General features: G+C 36.5%; 1 protein-coding gene across 3 annotated transcripts in view; it reads right to left on the reverse strand.

Moving 5' to 3' along the window:
- The window catches only part of LOC106872855 (tRNA (32-2'-O)-methyltransferase regulator THADA), an 84,276-nt gene that overhangs the window by 19,694 nt on the left and 45,199 nt on the right, over positions 1-19,383 (reverse strand). For all 3 annotated transcript variants that reach the window (XM_014919991.3, XM_052977833.2, XM_014919992.3), the window contains exons 22-31: positions 17,712-17,851; positions 14,727-14,962; positions 11,303-11,412; positions 9,902-10,034; positions 6,961-7,080; positions 5,798-5,920; positions 4,723-4,820; positions 4,175-4,261; positions 3,819-3,953; positions 2,470-2,638 (exon numbers count right to left, since the gene is read on the reverse strand). In XM_014919991.3, the coding sequence (XP_014775477.1) occupies positions 2,470-2,638; positions 3,819-3,953; positions 4,175-4,261; positions 4,723-4,820; positions 5,798-5,920; positions 6,961-7,080; positions 9,902-10,034; positions 11,303-11,412; positions 14,727-14,962; positions 17,712-17,851 (1,351 nt within the window). The remainder of the gene's footprint in view (positions 1-2,469; positions 2,639-3,818; positions 3,954-4,174; positions 4,262-4,722; positions 4,821-5,797; positions 5,921-6,960; positions 7,081-9,901; positions 10,035-11,302; positions 11,413-14,726; positions 14,963-17,711; positions 17,852-19,383) is intronic.

A 19,383-nucleotide genomic window follows, 5' to 3' on the forward strand; every position in this document is an offset into this window, starting at 1 on the left:
AATCATTTAGTTTCTTCATCAAATCTACATCCTCTATATACATAACATGTCCATTGAATCCACAGCCTCTAATATACATAATAGATCTGTCTTCTCTTTTGCACTATTACAGCTAATTCCTCGTATACCTATTTTTTTCTCCTGGTTCATTGTACTCCATTGCTCATGTACACTAACATTACATGTCCAGCCTAGCATGCTCACTTCTTTTCTTTCTGCTATAAATGTTTGGTTCTAATGCTGCACAAGGACAGTTGCCACACTAAAAGAGGGAAAAGGAGCATTCAGAGATTTGTTGCCTTGTTAGTAACAAAAGTTTCTCTCAGAATGAACAACAGATTACATGATGCCTATGAAAGAAAACGTGCACTCTGAATGACAATGCAATGTTGTATGGTGGTGCAATGCTACAATCATGCAGCATAGTGCTTTGTTATATGATAGCATAATGCTACATAGTAGTGGGATGCAGGCCTTAAAGGTAGAAGATATGCAAAGGCTGGAAAGAAGTGAATTGAGCATACTACAATGGCTGTGTAAAGTTAACATGTGTAAATGGCAAAATATAAGTGAGCTGAAGGAAAAACGAGAAACCAGATGTAGTGTGCAACAAAGAAGACTGCTTGTATGGACATTGTGATGCATATAAAAGAGGCAGTGGTATATAGAAGTTATAAAAATTCAAGTGAATGGGAAGATGGAGGACTGGGGGAGACATATGAAGTATCAAAGGTTAATCTTAAGAGACTGAACTTGATGAATATTTTTTTACTCGTAGAATCTGGATGAAGGAGCAGTGCGCATATCCTTCACATGCTCTCTAAAACCAGTGAACAAGGTGCCATTAATGTTCCTCTTCAACCATTGCAAGTCAACATCTACAGGAAATATAGGAGCAGGGAGGGAATTCCAGAGGGTTGACATTCTGAGGAGGAATGACAAATGGCTTACAACTGCATAAGTGATGGTGGCATAAACTCAGTCAGTTCTAAGGAGCAGAGGCCATTACAGCAGGAGTAGAGAGAGGAGACAGTACACCTGTAGGCTAGAAGGTTGGAGGATGTCTAGGATTTTATGCCAATCAGTCAGGTGGCTGCTGTCTTGGATGTTGGTGATGCAATAGCACACATAGTCATCTATCATCACAAATGTGGGAGCAATACTTCATTGTGGGCCACACCTGAACTTTGTCAGAAAATTATGATAACGGTAAAATGCTGTAATGGAGAAAACATGCCCAAGCAACACAAGCATGGAAAAATGGGAATAAGAATGACAATGATAATAGTGAAGGCAGTTGAAATGTTTAAGATCAACATTTTGGTTTCCCTTGCCCTTTTGCTCATAACACTATCTATCCCCTCTCCAACTGCCTGTGTAACAAGAGATGACAGTGTATTGTATCTGTCTATGCTAATCCCCCGCTACGTATTTTAGAAGTTATTTTGTGTTGAAGTTGTTGTATTTGGGTAATTTCAACCAATCAACGGCATGTATTCGGTTGAAGAAAGCTACTACTGTTTGCAATAGTAATCGAAGAGGAACAACTTCTGGGTCATCTCTACTAAATGTCACCACTCTGTTCAGAGAATCAACACCATAGAGCAACGAGTACGCAGCTAGCTTTTTGTTGTTGACATATATGTAGTTTCAAAATACCTTATTTTACAACTATGAGATGTATTGTTATTGTCATGATTTTATCTTACTATAATCAACAACAAACATATTTCGTCAATATAAAAGTCTTTATTAGATAAAAAATAACATTATCAAAACACGAAAGTAAAACAAAACAAATAGTGGCTTCTACACCGGAAAATACGGTAATTGTAGTGGCAGTGACAAGTTCGCTTGCTGGTTGCTACTTGATAGTGTAGAAGGGAGGGAAAGAGTAAGGAATGCATGGTGCTGCATTGAGATGGAATAGATCCTAATACTCTTTGCAACAACTGTCAAGTTGTTTCTATTCAATCCCCTCACCAACAACTGTCATATAGCTGTCTACTACTTTCTTTCTCATACTTTCACTTTGGTTCTCTTCTTTTACTCTCACTTCTATCATCTAAAAACATTAACTTTCCTTCCCAGCCCAAACAAACATAAAAAAAACACACACACAAAAACAACTGCATCATCAATCTCTTTGCCTGACTGGCTCCAAACCACCAATAATAAGAACAGAGAAACATCAACTGCTGCCATCACCAGAATGTGAGGGTGCGTAGTAAGAAAGTAGACTGTGAAGATACCTATACTGTCACTCTGCACCCAATATAATGCATCAATGCATGTACAATGCAGTACAGTCCTCAGCTAAGGGGAGACATGATTAACTGGAAAGAAAAATCTGTAAGTTGTGCCTCACTGTTTGGCTAATGGCTTAGATGCCCTGAAACTACTTAATCAGGATTGATCTGAAGGCAGGGAGAAAAGAAACAACAAACAAAATAAAAATCATAAAATTACTTGAAGCAAGAGTCCATGTAAGAAATTCTGAGAAATTTCACTGGTTTTTTCTGAGGGAATATGTGAGAGAAGTTTATTTATAGTTAGTGCCAACTGATCTTTTGATACCAAAGGTTTTAAGGCTCTAGCAGCCATCTCTCTGGTTTTCATTATAGGACTGGCAGAACACCTGAAATATATAAACAGTCAATTAGTTATACATGGCATAACATTTATTACAGTTACATACATGGGGTATATTGTATAAAGGTTTAGCATGAAGTACACATATGAGACATATTCTAAAACCTTTATATTATACACATCTTAGCTATATTGTACTAGCCAATGAAAAATGCAGATGCATACTAACAAGAAAAAACTCATTAAAATTAGAGCTTAAAATATTGCTGATGCTCCGATGGATATGTAATGTCAGTGTGCATACTCAACAGAGTGTAAGTACCTTGAGAGAAAAGTTGGACCTAAGAAGCATCAGTTGTGGTGTGCAAGAGAGATGATTGCGCTGGTATGGTCATGTGGCCATTTCTCTGCTTCATCAGCAACTACTGTAATAGATTTTGCGTCTTTGAATTAACTAGCATCATGCCACCTCCTGAGAAGTATGATCCTTGCAGGTGTTCAAGATGATAAACTACAGGTGAGTGCTGACAGCCTGCAAAATGACTTATTCAGTCCTGAAGGAGATGGAAGCAGAACGAAAGTTAGTAATGGTGGTCAGATAGTGACCATATTATCAGGGCTCAAAACCTGGGCCACATCCCGAGTAACTGGAAAATGAGTTTGTTGTGGGTAACAAAGACAGAGCAGTGACATCAAGAACTGAAAAGGGAAGACTGTGGTGGAGTGAGTTACAGCAGCATGTGACTGCAATGATTGGCAAGGAGTAATGGTTGCCTCAGACACTCATATACCACTTCCATTCAGAAACCCCAACAGACTTATTTCTCTCCTCCTACTCCTGTAACTTTAATGTATCTCACCTCTCAGAACCTGCAGTAAGCACTTTTCCCAATCTTTCCCACCCAGAAGTGGAACCTTTTGGAATGCTCTCCCAGCTATTTTCTACGGTTGTTCATATTAAACATCAGCAGCATCAACCTCACAAGTCTGGGAGGAATTGCAAAGATCTTAGACACTGATCCTTCTCCTCTAATTAATTTATAAAAATAAATGTTTTCAGTGCTGCATATAAATCTTCCATCGATTCCTGAAATGAATTCTATTGATAGGGTGCTACTGTTATTCTAAAAAGTGTATCACAACAATTCCATTTTTGGAATTATGACAGGGAAGGCAATACCTGGTGTGTGTGTGTGTGTGTGTGTAAGCATATAGGTAATACATACCGGATTATATATGGAATGAAAGCATTTAAATTTAGTCCCATGTGTATTCCATCTAAAGTTGAAGGATAAAGACGTCCAAGAACGAGAAGAACTGGGTATAGAGTAGGATTTATTGATACAGAACCCTTTTCTTCTCTGAAATAGAAAAAAAACCCAAAAAACCTTATACATTAGTGAATCGCCATAATGTCATGATTCTTTCCTACAGGAAGGTATTCAATAACAAATATGTCCCAACAATCTAGAATATTTTCTAATGGTAATATATATTAATATTATTCAACAAGAATTTAATAAGAGAATCAAAGTATATTAAACTACCAAAACTAATAAAATGACAGAGATATGAGGCTTACTGAAGCTGAGGGCTTGCTTTATCAATTTGTTCCAACAGAAATTGATACAGACTTGGATAATGAGTGAAGAATGTGCGTCCAGTTTGACTGAAAAGATAAAAGAACAATTCTTGGAATTTAGAGATTAAAATAAAAAAAAGTAGGCAATCTTACATTGGTATGAACCCATACTGTAAGATTTATTAGAGTCAACAGACTGTATGACAAAAAAGAGACAAACAAAATAATTAATGAATGCAGGGAGAATTTAGAGGAGAGTCTTAAGGTGACAGTGACTGACAACCAACATCCTAATGGTGATAGTAGCTGCTGAAGTCTGTTGCATTTACTCAAGTTGTTGGTGATTACCTATTAATGACAGGTAACTTTTATAATGATGATGTAACTTAAAGTAATAATTATCTGTTTTTTCTATTTAATATATAGATCAAGAACTTAATACAATATGTTAGCAAATATTACCACATATAAGAACCAACGAGAGAACCTCTACCTGGTCAATTAATTATTTTTTAATAAATATAGTTTCCACTTTCTAGTTTACTCACCAATTTTTACGTGGTAGATTTTTATCAAGCTTTGTACGATTAACACCAAAAATTCTAGTCATGAGGGAACTCAGTAAAAGTGTGGCAGAATTTGTTATCTGAGAAAAAAAAAAAGAAAACAGAAAAAAAGAAAAGAAAAATGAAAATTAGTGAGGAAAATTAAAGAATGCAATGTGAATTCAATGCATTTGGTAATTTAAAATCTAGAGATGTAGTTATGGCTGAGTGAGGAGCTGATGTGGCTGCACAGTTAAGAAGTTTGCTTCCCAACCCCATAGTTCCAGGTTTGGAACTATTGTGTGACACCTTGGGAAAGTGTTTTCTCCTATCCGATAACCTCAGGCCAACCAAGATCTTGTGAGTGGACTTGATAGGTGGAAACTGAAAGAGGCCCTCGTATATGTATATATATTTATATATAAGCTGGTACTACATAAAAAGGACTCAGTCCACTCTGTGGGATAGTTGGTGTTAAGAAGGGCATCGAGCCGTAAAAAACTATGCTGAAATAGACACTGAAGCCTGATGCAGACTTCTGCCAAGCCAGCTCCTGTCAAACGCTCCAAACTATGCCAGCATGGAAAGAGGATATTAAATGACGATATATATATATACACACACACACATGTATGTCTATATAAACATGTGAGTGTAAATGTGTATGTGTTTATGTCTCCTTGTCCTGACATCACAGTTGTAAATGATTGCCATTGTTATACAAGTAGTGAAAACATGTCAGGCCATGAGGAAATACTACCTTGCATGGAAACAGGTGAGTGTTGGTGACAAGAAGGGCATCTTGTGGTAGAAAATTAGCTTCAATGAACTGCATCTAACTTACACAAGCATGGAAAAGTAGACATTGAAACAATGATGATGCAAACATGTGTTCCTTTTAAGTAGAGATGACAGCGGCATACATTTCAAGATAAAATCACTGGCTCCTTAAAGAATTACAGACTCCAGAACATTGCAACACAAAAGTGTTATATGAACTGTCTATGTAGATGTTATAAAATTTATGTTGTTTGTTGTTACAACAATAAAAATAAAATAAAATGCTTCCTTCACTTACAGCCCAGAGATGTGATGAAAATCCTAATATAGCTGCCTTCAGACCATCAGCAACATATGGGGCAACACTTTCTCCAAGACGAGTATCTCGGTACAAAGAGCGAAGAATATTGAGGGCATGCACCTAAAGTAGAAATAGTGAAAATTAAACAACTTCAAAGCATCAACAAATAGATGAAACACAAAATCAAATAGTAGTTAATCATTTTTTTGTTATATATAAACACACACATACATACATATATGCATGCGCGTGCACACACACACATACATACATATTGTCTAATTTCATTTAAAAAATGTAATTTTTCTGAGGTTCCTAGCAATCATCATGAATTAAACATGAGAACAGATTTACTAAAGAAACTGTGATGGTTTCAAATTAAGCATCATCCGCTGTGTCGGTTAAAAAAAAAACCCTGCTTCCTTGAGCATATTTGGCCAATACCAAATTCACTTTATGTCAAGCTGTATTTCATGTCCCCTCCTTCCATCTCTACCAATTTCTTTTTTACTGTTATGATTCCCATATATATATTTATAATACTTAATCTGTAATACCTGGCAATTTACAGTACTTGATAAGACATGTCAAGCTAAGTAAAATCACTGTCTTCCATGCATACAGGCTTGTTGTTTCAGGTGCTGGTGCCACATAAAAAGTACCTGTGCTAGTGCTGTGTAAATGTACTCTTGCCAGTGACACACAAAAAGCACCAATCACACTCAATTAAGTGGTTGGCATTAGGAAGGGCATCCAGCTGTAGAAACCATACCACAGCAGACAATTGGAGTCAGGACAGCTCCCTGCTAGCCAGCTCCATGTCAAACTGTCCAATCCAAGCCAGCATGGAAAAACGAACGTTAAATGATGATGATATCTTAATGAATTGTTTTCTTTTTGTTTATAATTTTATGCTTGCTGTAAATCGAGAAGTTTATGTGAATTAGAGTAAGTCATTTTACAACTCTGAGCATAGTAAGTAGGAAGGCAGACAAATCACAAATCTCTTTAGGTAGATGGCCCTGCTTAATCTGGTTTACATTTCATCCAAACAAATATATTTTACATTTCTGAAACCTTTAATACAAAAGATCATTCCAAAAAGTTAAATGAGACAAAGAATTAAAAGGTAAATATATATATATAAAAAATAGATAAACCTTGCTCTCTGTTGATTTAGAATCAGTGGTGCTTTCATCTGTGGCTAAATCAAGCAACTTAACCATAGTCTGCTTGAAATTCACATTCCCTGTACTGATTGGTTCTGTGGAAACAATGGCCTAAAAATATTTTAAAATTGAAATAAATCAAGATGAAAATCAGAAATGGGAAATTAATTTTTGTGTCTAATTTACAAGAGAATGTCAGACTTCAACTTAAAGTTAGATTCCTTGACTTAGTAAGATCTTTTCTGATACTTTAACAAATACCTAAATGATATCAAAGGCTGACGTCTATATTATAAAGGAAATGAACTGGTTTAGATAAGATTTTTATACCTCAAAAAAGTCTGACATCTTTTTCTAACATAAAAATTTTAAATTCTTTTCTTAATACTACAAGTATATTTATTCAGGTGAAGTCTTTAAATCCTCTTAGCTTTAGATGATATTTCAACCAAATTATTCCATGATACAAAGATCTGTGGACTAACACACCAATATAACATTACTAATGATATATTCTAAAACAAAAATATTGCTGTAGATGCAATGTGGCTGTGTGGTAAGAAGATTGCTTCCCAACCACATGGTTTTAAGTTCAGACTTACTGAACCAGCACCGTGGGCAAATACCTTTTACTATAGCCCACAAAGCTTTGTGGGTGGATTTGGTTGTGTGTGTGTCTTATTGTCTCCTTGCCTTGACATTACATGATTGTTGCAAATGAATGTTACCATCATGCAAGCAGTCTCCTTTGCTTCGAATGTTGTGAAAACATGACTGGCCATGGTGAAATATCTTGAGGGTTGGTGACAGGAAAGGCATCTGTCTGAAGAAAATCTATCTCAACAAATACTGTCTGATCCATGTCAGAATTGAACAATGGACATTAAGCGATGATGATGAAATGAAGGACAAGGCAAATATTTTATAAAGCTTTTCATTTTTTATTCAGTTTACACTTAAAACATCAACTGAATAAAAAGTCACAGTCAGAAATTTTACATGAAGTCTTTTACATTTATTTGAAACATTTAAACTTTAGGCTTCTACAAAAAATATTGTATTTTCTTGAGTTATCTTGCTATAATATATAAAATATGCAGAGCTGGACCATTCTAAGTAGGTAACATGTTTGACTACCATTTCATTGAACAGGATGTTACAGTGATTCAATTGTGTCTGCACAAGAAAAACATCAAAACATCTATCCACCAAGCAGTCAGAGCTTTTGAAAATGTTACCTGCAGCAGATTGGTATCTTACTGAGTTGACTCATTTCTCATTAATGAATCTAAGAGTTAAAATTGGTGATAAAATCACATACTGAAGATTCTATAGAGTACTGGAAGTTCCCACCACCACTCGTTATTGTAAGAGAAGAAGCAGTCAAAGAATCAACAGAGAAACAATGATTCTTAAGAAATTTTATTCACCACATTTTCTATGACTTATCTTGAAGAAATAACTTTTAGACAAAGGATCCCAATCTAAATTTAAAATATGGAATTATTTGAATTCAAGTAAAAACACAAGGGCTATATTGAATAAAGATCACAGGAACTGGGTTTTAGAGGTTAGTATTAATACTATAAATGTACTTGTTTTAACATAAGGATACAAAGTTTTTCTAAGAATAATAAAAAGAGAAAAATCATGAAGGTATATGTTGCATATACTGCACCAATTTAATGATTTCTCTAAGCTGGTAGTTTCCTAACAACACCACATGAAATGATTGAGTATAGTTTCAAGTTGTGAAACTATCTATATTTAACAATAAAAAATGCTTTTAATTTTAATAACGAGTAGCTGTTATAATTGTATTCAATAAATTTATTTCTTTAAAAATATATTGCTCTGCAAGCATGTAGTTTATGACAGATATTAAAAGCATCTCTTTGAGACAGTAAAGAACAACATGTCAACTGAAAGGACATGAACCATGCATCTGTCAGTTGGCAGATGTTCTTTTTTATTGATTACATTATAACATCTTAAGAGTTTTGAACTAATGTATAATCTAAATTATTACTTAACTACTAACTGAATATCCTCAAAAATATCAAGAGGCTTATAAAATCAATATTTGACCTTAAATGCAATGTGAGATAAATCTCTTCTCTGGATAGGACACCAGCATGTTGTTAATGATTGTTTTTATTCAGTTCTATATTTAAGAGATGAGAAATTATGTACATTATTTACATTTGACAGATATTTGTCCTCATCTTGTTTGTTGTTAACACAATGTTTTGGCTGATATACCCTCCAGCCTTCATCAGGTGTCTTGGGGAAATTTCGAAACGGGGTTCTCATTCCTAAGGTATTTTTCAATGTTGTTGTTGTTATTATTTATCATTATTCAGGCCACTGCAGTGACCTGAACAACAACAACAGCAGCAGCCGCCGCCGCCATCGCTGCTACCACCACCACGCCGCCGTCGCTATCAAAAAATACCTTAGGAATGAGAACCCAGTTTCGAAATTTCCCCAAGACACCTGATGAAGGCTGGAGGGTATATCAGCAGAAACGTTGTGTTAACAACAAACAAGATGAGGACAAATATCCGTCAAATGTAAATAATGTAAATGTTTTTATTGTTGTTCAATCCCAAATCAAACTTGATTTTGGAAAAATTATGATCAAAGGCATTCCAACTATAACCATCCTTTATTTGTAGGGGTATCTAGTACTAGTGTATCTGATTTGTCTTTTATTTTTTTGTTTTCTTTAAGACAATGGGATTTGATCTGAAGTAGATTTTGTTGCTATTTCTAACATGTCAAGCTTCAACAAAGACGCTTCTTCATGATAATTAGGTGAATTGTGTCCTGTAGAACTGTCTTGCTTAGGGACATGAAATAACCAACAGATTTGAACTCAAGAAACATGGATTGATAGATCAATATCTAATCCACTTGATCATTATAGTACCTGTATATAAAATGGGATTCCTGCACTTCTTCGAGTAGCACAAAACTTGGAGGAAGAATTTTGGCAACTGATAGCATCCATAATATTATCTAACCACTGACAGGGCAATGTATGAACAGATGGAATGGAACTTCTACAGAGATGGAAGACAATTTAGAAATTATATTAGTTTTAAACAATTCAGTAACAAGAAAACACATGTACAAAACATTCACACATACATAAATACATTCACATCCAGAACAAACACAAACAAAACATGTACATACACAAATATTACATACATTCATATACACAAAGAAACAAGAACACATAATACACACAGGCCAAACATAATCACTCTGACATGCATAACACCAAACACATAAACACCAGACACACACAGTCCTTCATTTATGCACAGTTATTTATATATAAGAAGTGATAATCTTCTAAAGCTATTTAATATTTAATAGTAGTTTTTATGTCATTTGTTGACCCTTTTTTTATATAACATTTATATATCTAGTTACCCTTTATAGTACTAAGGGTCGGACAGATCTATAAATTAATGAACTAACCAGAACATCCTGGGATCAACTAATCCTACACTGTCCCAGAGTAGATCGCTGCTTGAAGTTGTTTCATTCAAACTTAGTGTTAATACTCTTGAAAGGCAATGAATTGCTACAAAATCCTTACTTTAGCTTCCCTAAACATATGGGAATACTTCTAACAAAACTCATTTATTGCACCATGGAATTTTTTCCCCAGAATGAAGGACAGGACAGTATAATATAGAGAACCAACTATTGCCCTTGTAATGGGTGTCTTAGGTAATGAGGCTGTCACAAGCCTACAGGCCATAGTTTATCCAGTTTCTGTGGTAGATAAGCAACCAAGAGTAAAATACTCCTCACTGAAAAAGGTTTCAGGTCCGTCGAAGGGTTAACACACATCTGTTGCTGGTTTTCATTTTCAGCTGAATGGACCAGAACAATGTGAAATTAAGTGTTTTGTTTAAGAACACAACATGCCATTGGGTCCGGAAATCAAAACCACACCCTTACGATCGTGTGTCCAATACCTTAGCCACTAGAGCATGGACCTTCACTTTCCCTAATGTGCTAAAGAGAAATCATGAAATGGGGCTGACGTTATCACTCAGTTTAATTCCTAAAGAACTAGTCCAGATCAAATGTCAAAACGAATTAAAGGAACAGGAGGTATTATAGTCAGTCGGATACCAATCAATGGAATTACTTCCCCTATAACCATGTACCTGAACAAGTTGTCTCCCTTATAAAGAGGTAACAGTGAATTATGTCCCCTATCTGTAACCCAATGAAATTTGCTAATTACAAATTGTCTGAGCATTAAAAGCACTGAAAGTTAACATGAAATATTTTGGACATTACAAACCTCCATAACATGTCACACATTTTTACAAAGCCGGCATATGCAAGTTCAAATGCTCCTCTGTGTTTTGATTCTAAGAGTTGTGTTGTGAAATAATCCCCAATGGATATCACCTGTTGATAGTATAAAGTAAAACATTAAGCATCATCATAACAGTTTTAATGTTCAATTTTTTCATGCTTGTATGGGTCGGACAGAATTTATTGAGGTACATTTTCAACTACGAGGTGTCCTTCCTGTCGCCAACCTTCACTTGTTTGCAAGCAAGGCAATATTTTCCCATGGCCAGACATGCTTTTAGGAAATGAATGACACTACTTGTGTGACAATGACACTCACAATTACCACTGCTTCAAGACAAGACCGAACACACACACACACACACACACACAGTTTCCGCCCACAAGACACACTCATAAGGCTTTGACCAGTCTGAAGCTATATTAGAAGACACTTGCCCACGGTGTCACACAGTGGAACTGAACCTGGGACCACATGGTTAAGTAGCAAATTTCTTAACGCCTTGTGAATAGAATAGACGGAAACTGTATAAGGAACGCTACCGGGCATGCGCACACGTGTGTGTGCTTTATATATCATCATCATCATCATCGTTTAACGTCCGCTTTCCATGCTAGCATGGGTTGGACGATTTGACTGAGGACTGGTGAACCAGATGGCTACGCCAGGCTCCAATCTGATTTGGCAGAGTTTCTACAGCTGGATGCCCTTCCTAATGCCAACTGCTCCAAGAGTGTAGCGGGTGCTTTTATGTGCCATCGGCATGAAGGCCAGTCACGAGGTACTGGCAATGGGGATGCTCGAAATGGTGTATTTTACGTGCCACCTGCACAGGAGCCATCCAGTGGTACTGGCGACGATCTCGCTTGAATGTCTTTTCACATGCCAGGAAGGCAACGTTGGTAACGATCACGCTCAAATGGTGCTATTTACGTGCCACAGGCACGGAAGCCTGACAGCTGGTGCTCTGTCAATGATCACGCTCGGACAGTGCTCTTAGTGATCTACTGGTACAGGTACCATCACGATATATATATATATATATATATATATATATATATATATATATATATACATATATACATATATAAATACAGAAGCAACACAAATTCCCTATGTATATAAGATACATATTCTTCATAGAATGCAAAGAGGCAAGATTTAATGCTTGTTTGGTGAAATGTCATTCTAATATAGTTAAGCACATATATTGCATAACTTTTCAAACAGAATCATTTATGTGTAATGTGCTTAACATTTTCTTACAGTGAAATGATTGGTGTTAGGAAGGGCATCCAGCTGTGGAAACCATGCCAAAGCAGACACAGAACACTGGCTCATTTGCTCTTGTCAAACCATCCAACTCATGCCAACACAGAAAAAGGATGCTAAATGATGATGATTATATATACACACACACACATATGTATATATGTATATATATATTATGTATATGAAAGAGGGAGTGGGGGAGAATGGATGGATGGATATATTAAGTTCTTTTGAAACTGAAAGTTTATCTCATGGTTGAAGTTTCATGCCACTGTGATCATCATCGTCGTTTAACGTCTGCTTTCCATGCTAGCATGGGTTGGACGATTTGACTGAGGACTGGTGAAACCAGATGGCTACGCCAGGCTCCAATCTGATTTGGCAGAGTTTCTACAGCTGGATGCCCTTCCTAACGCCAACCAGAGAGTGTAGTGTGTGCTTTTACGTGCCACCAAAATGAAGGCCAGTCAGGCGGTACTGGTAACGGCATGCTCAAAATGGTGTATTTTATGTGCCACCCGCACAAGAGCCAGTCCAGGGGCACTGGCAACGATCTCTCTCGAAAGTCCTTACACATGCCACGGGCACAAGTGCCAGAAAGGCGATGCTGGGCACAGGTGCCATCACGATTTCGCTTTTGCTTGCCCCAATAAGTCTTCGCAAGCTGAGTTTCATGTCCAATGAAGGAGACGACGTTGGCATGGGTGCCAGTCGTCGAATTTAACTCGATTTCGATTTCAACAGGTCTTCGCAAGTGGAGTTTAGTGTCCAATGAAGGAAGGTACGCATAAGTGGACTGGCTGAGGCCTTAGATTTAGGTCTCACAGGAATATACATATAAGTGTGAAGGTGCGTGGCTTAGTGGTTAAGATATTTGGCTCATGATCATAAGGTCACGAGTTCAATTCCTGGCAATTTGTTGTCCTTGAACAAGACACTATTTCACGGTGCTCCAGTTCACTCAGCTGGCAAAAGTGAGTAGTACTAGTATTTCAAAGGGCTGACCTTGTCCCATTCTGTGTCACACTGAATCTCCCTAAAAATTGTGTTAAGGGTATACGTGTCTGTGAAGTGCTCAGCCACTTGCATGTTAATTTTATGAGCAGGCCATTCCATTGGTCAAATCAGCTGGGACCCTTGTCATTATAACTGACAGAGTGCTCCTACATATATATGTGTGTATGCATGCATGCATGCATATATATTTGGAAGTGCTTGAGAATGCTTATATTCTGCATCTTCATATGAAAGCATTTAGCTAAAAAGGGTAATGTTTATTAACATTTTCTGTTAACAAATTGTTCTCTAGGGTGGGCAACTTATAAAAAGTGAGCTTCCAGCAGTAAAACAATACCTTCATAACATGAGTCTAACTCATGTTAGCGTTTAAAAATGGATATAAAACTTATTCTGACGACTTCTAATGCACCTGACTACTGCGTAGAATAAGCTCATTATTATTATTAAACAAATGAAACCATGATTCATTGGGTGCCTTGCACTATAATATTAAAAAAATTTTCTGAACAGTTTTAGGTTTAGGCTCAAAATAACCACTTTGACTTTTATGCTTAGAATTTTATAGACTACTAAGATAAATAATAAATGTATAAATAACAAAAGGCTAGCTGTCTGGATAGATAGCTTATTAGAACTATACATTCATCAAAAAACGTTAAAAGAGGGGACAGACATATAATTCAAGCAAAGAAAGACAGCAATGAAAGCCAAGGCACATGCACAGTACATGTAAAATACAAAAGGCAGAAATGTGAACCGTAAAAGAGCGAGAAAGAGGAAAGGGTGCATGGGCACCTCAGTAGTACTGTTGGAGAAATTTCAGCTAACAGCTAACAACTGACACAGGTACTTTATTCCATGTGTCGACAATTCTGAGTGTGGAAAAATGTTTTTGAAAAAATGAATGCTGCATCACTTTTTGATTTTATAAACCTTATAAAATATTATTGATTCCATCCTTTTCTTTAGGATCCAATTACAGAAAACAGCAGAAAATGATATAATATAGAAGTAATAGTAGAACCTAAGGTAAAAGTTGGTCAACATTTTTTTTTTAAGATAGCAAGTGAAAAGTGAAAGCAAAGTTTGATGATGTGGAAATTATTTAACGAACCTGATTAACTGTGATTAGATCTGGTTTATCATTGAGATTAACGTCTCCATCTCCTACTGAAATATCTTGACAAATTTGTCCCAATAACAATGACACTTCTTTGATACTCCTCCAACAACACACAACCAAATACTCTGGCATCAGCGTAACTAATTCATTGCTCTGAGAAATCGCATTCTGAAGGGCCTCTTGGTCTCCTTGACACCCAACAAGAGCGCCAACATTTAACCCAGGACCTGCAATAAAAGCAAAATGTCTACAGAAAGGAAACATTGTCATCAACCATGTAGTGAAAAGTAAATATAAAATTTAAACATTAGCGACAGTCTCAGGGTAACTATGGTTATAGTGGTGTGTTAACATTAGCAACAGTTACTGATTAACAATAAATTTTATTTTTTTAGAAATAATACATTTCTAAATCTCCCAGAGAGATTTATGCAGTAGTGATACGATGAAGTAGTTGTATGCTGTCAACTTAATGTGACAGTCCCCTGAAGGGAATAATACTACTGTTGGTTAGACCTAGGAAGCTGCACTGCTTCCTATCAGCCTTGACACATTTCCTGTGTCCTTATGTTTACAAGGGGGAGACAAGCACCCATGTAAACATAAGGACACAGAAAATGTGTCACGGCTGACAGGAAGTGGTGCAGCTTCCTAGGTCTAACCAACAATAGTATTATTCCCTTCAGTGGACTGTCACATTAAGTTGACAGCATACAACTACTACAATAAATTTTCTGTTGAGTTAAAACTAGCAATAGTTTCAGATTGATAGTGAGTTTAATGTAATAGTATTAGCAACAATTTCAGATCAACTATGGCTATTATATTGAGTAAACATAAACAAGTATCATAGAAATTAATACATTAACATTTAATGATGACGAAACTCAAATTTTGTTTAGCTCTCACTTTAGTGCCTTACTTTTAGGTATTACAAACACTCAAATGTACTTACACTCCAGCAAGAAACACCACATATTTAACCCTTTCACATTTAACCCTGTTATACTGAAGTTGTATGCATTAGAGTGTTAATACAAGCAGCTTCCAAATTTACATGTACTAGTGTTCATATTTTCATAAATCTACTTCTAGTGAAAGCTTACTCTCCTAAGTCACTCATCAGTGAGCCCTGGTGAGTGACATACGAGAAAAAGTCTCTATCTATTTGTAGTGACCATAAAGTATTTAACTGCATACTGTTCTTGTCTAATGTGAGTGAAGTGCAATATTTTTTTCTTGATTATGTCTAAAGATTATTCCTCTGTGCTGTTAAAGGAGACAAGATTGGCATAACCTAATTGGATGTTACTCTTTTACTTGTTTCAGTCTTTTGACTGTGGCCATGCTGGAGCACCGCCTTTAGTCGAGCAAATCAACCCCAGGACTTATTCTTTGGAAGCCTAGTACTTATTCTATCGGTCTCTTTTGCTGAACTGCTAAGTTACGGGGACGTCAACACACTAGCATCGGTTGTCAAGCGATGTTGGGGGGACAAACACAGACAAACATACATATATATATATATACATATATACGACGAGCTTCTTTCAGTTTCCGTCTACCAAATCCACTCACAAGGCTTTGGTCGGCCCGAGGCTATAGTAGAAGACACTTGCCCAAGATGCCACGCAGTGGGACTGAACCCGGAACCGTGTGGTTGGTAAGCAAGCTACTTACCACACAGCCACTCCTATGCCTATAGCTACTTACCACACAGCCAATCCTACGCCTGTTAGAAGAGAATTAAAAAACAAAAAATAAACAGTGGAAGCCAGCATTGGCAAAAGTCTTTTTTCTTTTATTTGGTTACTTATCCTTAGGAAGAGATGCAATGCTCATGGTTTTCAACAAAGTCTAATCATATAGATAATGTTGATTTCAAACTTTGGCACAAGGCCAGCATGTTTGGGAGAGGAAGTAAGTTAATTACAGTAACTCCAGTACTCAAGTGGTACTTATTTTATTGATTCTGAAAAGATGAAAAGCAAAGTTGACTTCAGCAGAATTTGAACTCAGTATGTGAAGATGGACAAAATACCGCTAGACATTTCAATTGGCATGCTAATGATTCTGCAAGCTCACTGCCTTGAACATATAGATATTAACATATTCTGGTGTTAGGGAGGATATGGGGTTAGGAAGGGTGTCCCTCCTGACAACTTAATGATCTTCCTATAAGGTATAGTTTTTATAATAACATTTTGTTTTACTGAATTGCACACCAAATTAGAGATACCAACAATTATATTAGTGATTAGCTGTCAAGGATTAGTGGTCAGTTTGTAGTGATCCTTATGCAACCAAGTAAAGTTTTAGATGTTCACTATTTTTCACCAGTTTATTGGACCAGTTATGAAGAAATATCTCTTAGTTATGCACTTGTTATGTAAGTGTGGATCTCAAAGCTCTCGTTTACCATTTTAGCTCTACAAAACTCAGCAAGAACAAGTTGTTCACTCTCACTTTCTTTGACAACTCTCAGCCAGAGCTGAGCAGTAAACTGATGGAATTGGTCACAGTCTGTTCATTTCAATTAATAGAATACAAGACACATTTCAGCTAAATTTCAACAAATTATCAACTATATATGTTGATTTCCTTTATTTTATCTCAGCAATACTTTCTATTCACACTTCATCTGTAACATAAAGAGCTTCATACCAAGAACATTATTCCTACACCACATTTACCTGAAACTGGCTTATGAATCTTGTAATTAAAAATTACTACTATTCTCCGTGCGTATTGTCATAAACTATTTGGAAGTGAAGACATGTTGTATAATCACATTGAATTAAATTACCACTTTGGCTGGTAGATGTCTAGTCTTCTGGTGGTGTATAGAAAATAAAGAGAATTATTATATATATTCTATAGGTGTTGTCACTGTACATGATACTTTATGCAAGCCACAAGGAAAAATAAAAAATAACACTCTTTTTTTTCTTTAGTTAAAAAAATCCAATAGCTTACCCATTATAGCATCTTCTGGAATGTTCCCTTCCGGTGAAGAGTTATGTACAACTGGAGATACTATAGTAGACACCTCAAGACAAACATTAACAATTATATCGAAGATATTTCTCCAACATTCGGTAGCATCTTCCATTTGACTGTCAAAGGTAAATCATATAAGTTTATGAAAGATATATTTACAGCAATCAGTAAAAATTTATCAAAAAACAGATGCATAAGTTTTGTCTGTAATAACAGAAGATCAAGAAACAATTAAGAATTCATTGGTTGAATACATTTAAATATATAATTTTATATCTAGTTGGAGCTCACTGAAGACCTTGTAATCATCCTGTATTAATCATCATCATTGTTTTAATGTCCACTTTTCCATGCTTCCATGAGTCAGACTAAACTTGTTGAAGCAGAATTTCTATGGCCAGATGCCCTTCCTGTAACTAACACTCACCTGTTTCCAAGCATGGTCATATTTCTCCATGGCCTGATATATGTTTCATAGAAGACTAGGAACAAACAAAACCACTTGTGTAATAGTGATGCTTGTTTACAACCATTATGTGATGACAAATATGGGTGCACACACATGCGCACATACACACACGACTTCTTTCAGTTTCCAAATCCACTGACAAGGCTCTGGTTGGCTGACAATTGTCCAAGGTGTTGCACTGTGGGATTGAACCCAAAACAAAATGGCTGGGAAGCAAGGTTCTTCAAAATAGTGCCATGCTTGCAGCAAAGGAAAATATACTGAAGAGATTTCTCATTACCTTCTCTACAATTCTAGTGTTATTTGAACTCAGTACAATAAGCTAATGTAACATCCATTAGATATGCAATTTCTATAACACTTTCAGAGATAAACTCTAGTTTCATATTTGCAGCTATTATGAAATGCCTCATAGCAAAGTACTTGACTTTACTTTTTCCAGGTTGTTTGTTTGATGAAAACAGGTTTCATTCATTAATTGATTAGCAAGCAGTTGGAAATAGAAATGGTATCCTGCTGTAAAAATAACTGCTCTAGTACATAAATCTCAACAATGAAAGTGGATGGTACCCGCAGAAGAGGGAGACCCAGGAAGACATGGGATGAAGTGGTAAGGACCGATCTCAGGAAGTTGGGCCTCACAGAGGAAATGGCAATGGACCAAGATATTTGGCGATATGAAGTTCTTGAGAAGACCTGCCCACATCAATAAAACTGAGTCTTAGAAGTGCTGTGTGTCCCACCGACACTTAAGAAAACTTCTCACACACTCTACCACAACAAACCAAACTACGTCTCTACATCTCTTTTCTTCCTCACATTTCCACTTCATGCACTAGGCTTATCTCCCACTCCCCAATCCTGTATCATTGCTCTCTGCTTGACCTCACTTTTTTGTTCTACCCACACACCCTGTCTCACTGTACTATTGCTATCTGCTAGCCTCAGACCTGTGTGTTCCACCCACACATAAAACTTTTCCCTTTTCCCCCACCCTACCCCAACAAACAATCTATATCTCCACATCTCTTTTCTTTCTCACACTTCCTCCTTCATACACTATGCCTAGCTCTGACTCCCCAATCCTGTCCTCACGGCCCTGTTCTTTTGTATCAATGCTATCCAGTAGCCCCCACCTCCCAACTCTATATATATTCAGGTTTTATGCCACTGACTCTC

Source organism: Octopus bimaculoides, chromosome 2, assembly GCF_046866305.1.
Source record: "Octopus bimaculoides isolate indiv1 chromosome 2, ASM4686630v1, whole genome shotgun sequence".
Taxonomy (NCBI): domain Eukaryota; kingdom Metazoa; phylum Mollusca; class Cephalopoda; order Octopoda; family Octopodidae; genus Octopus; species Octopus bimaculoides.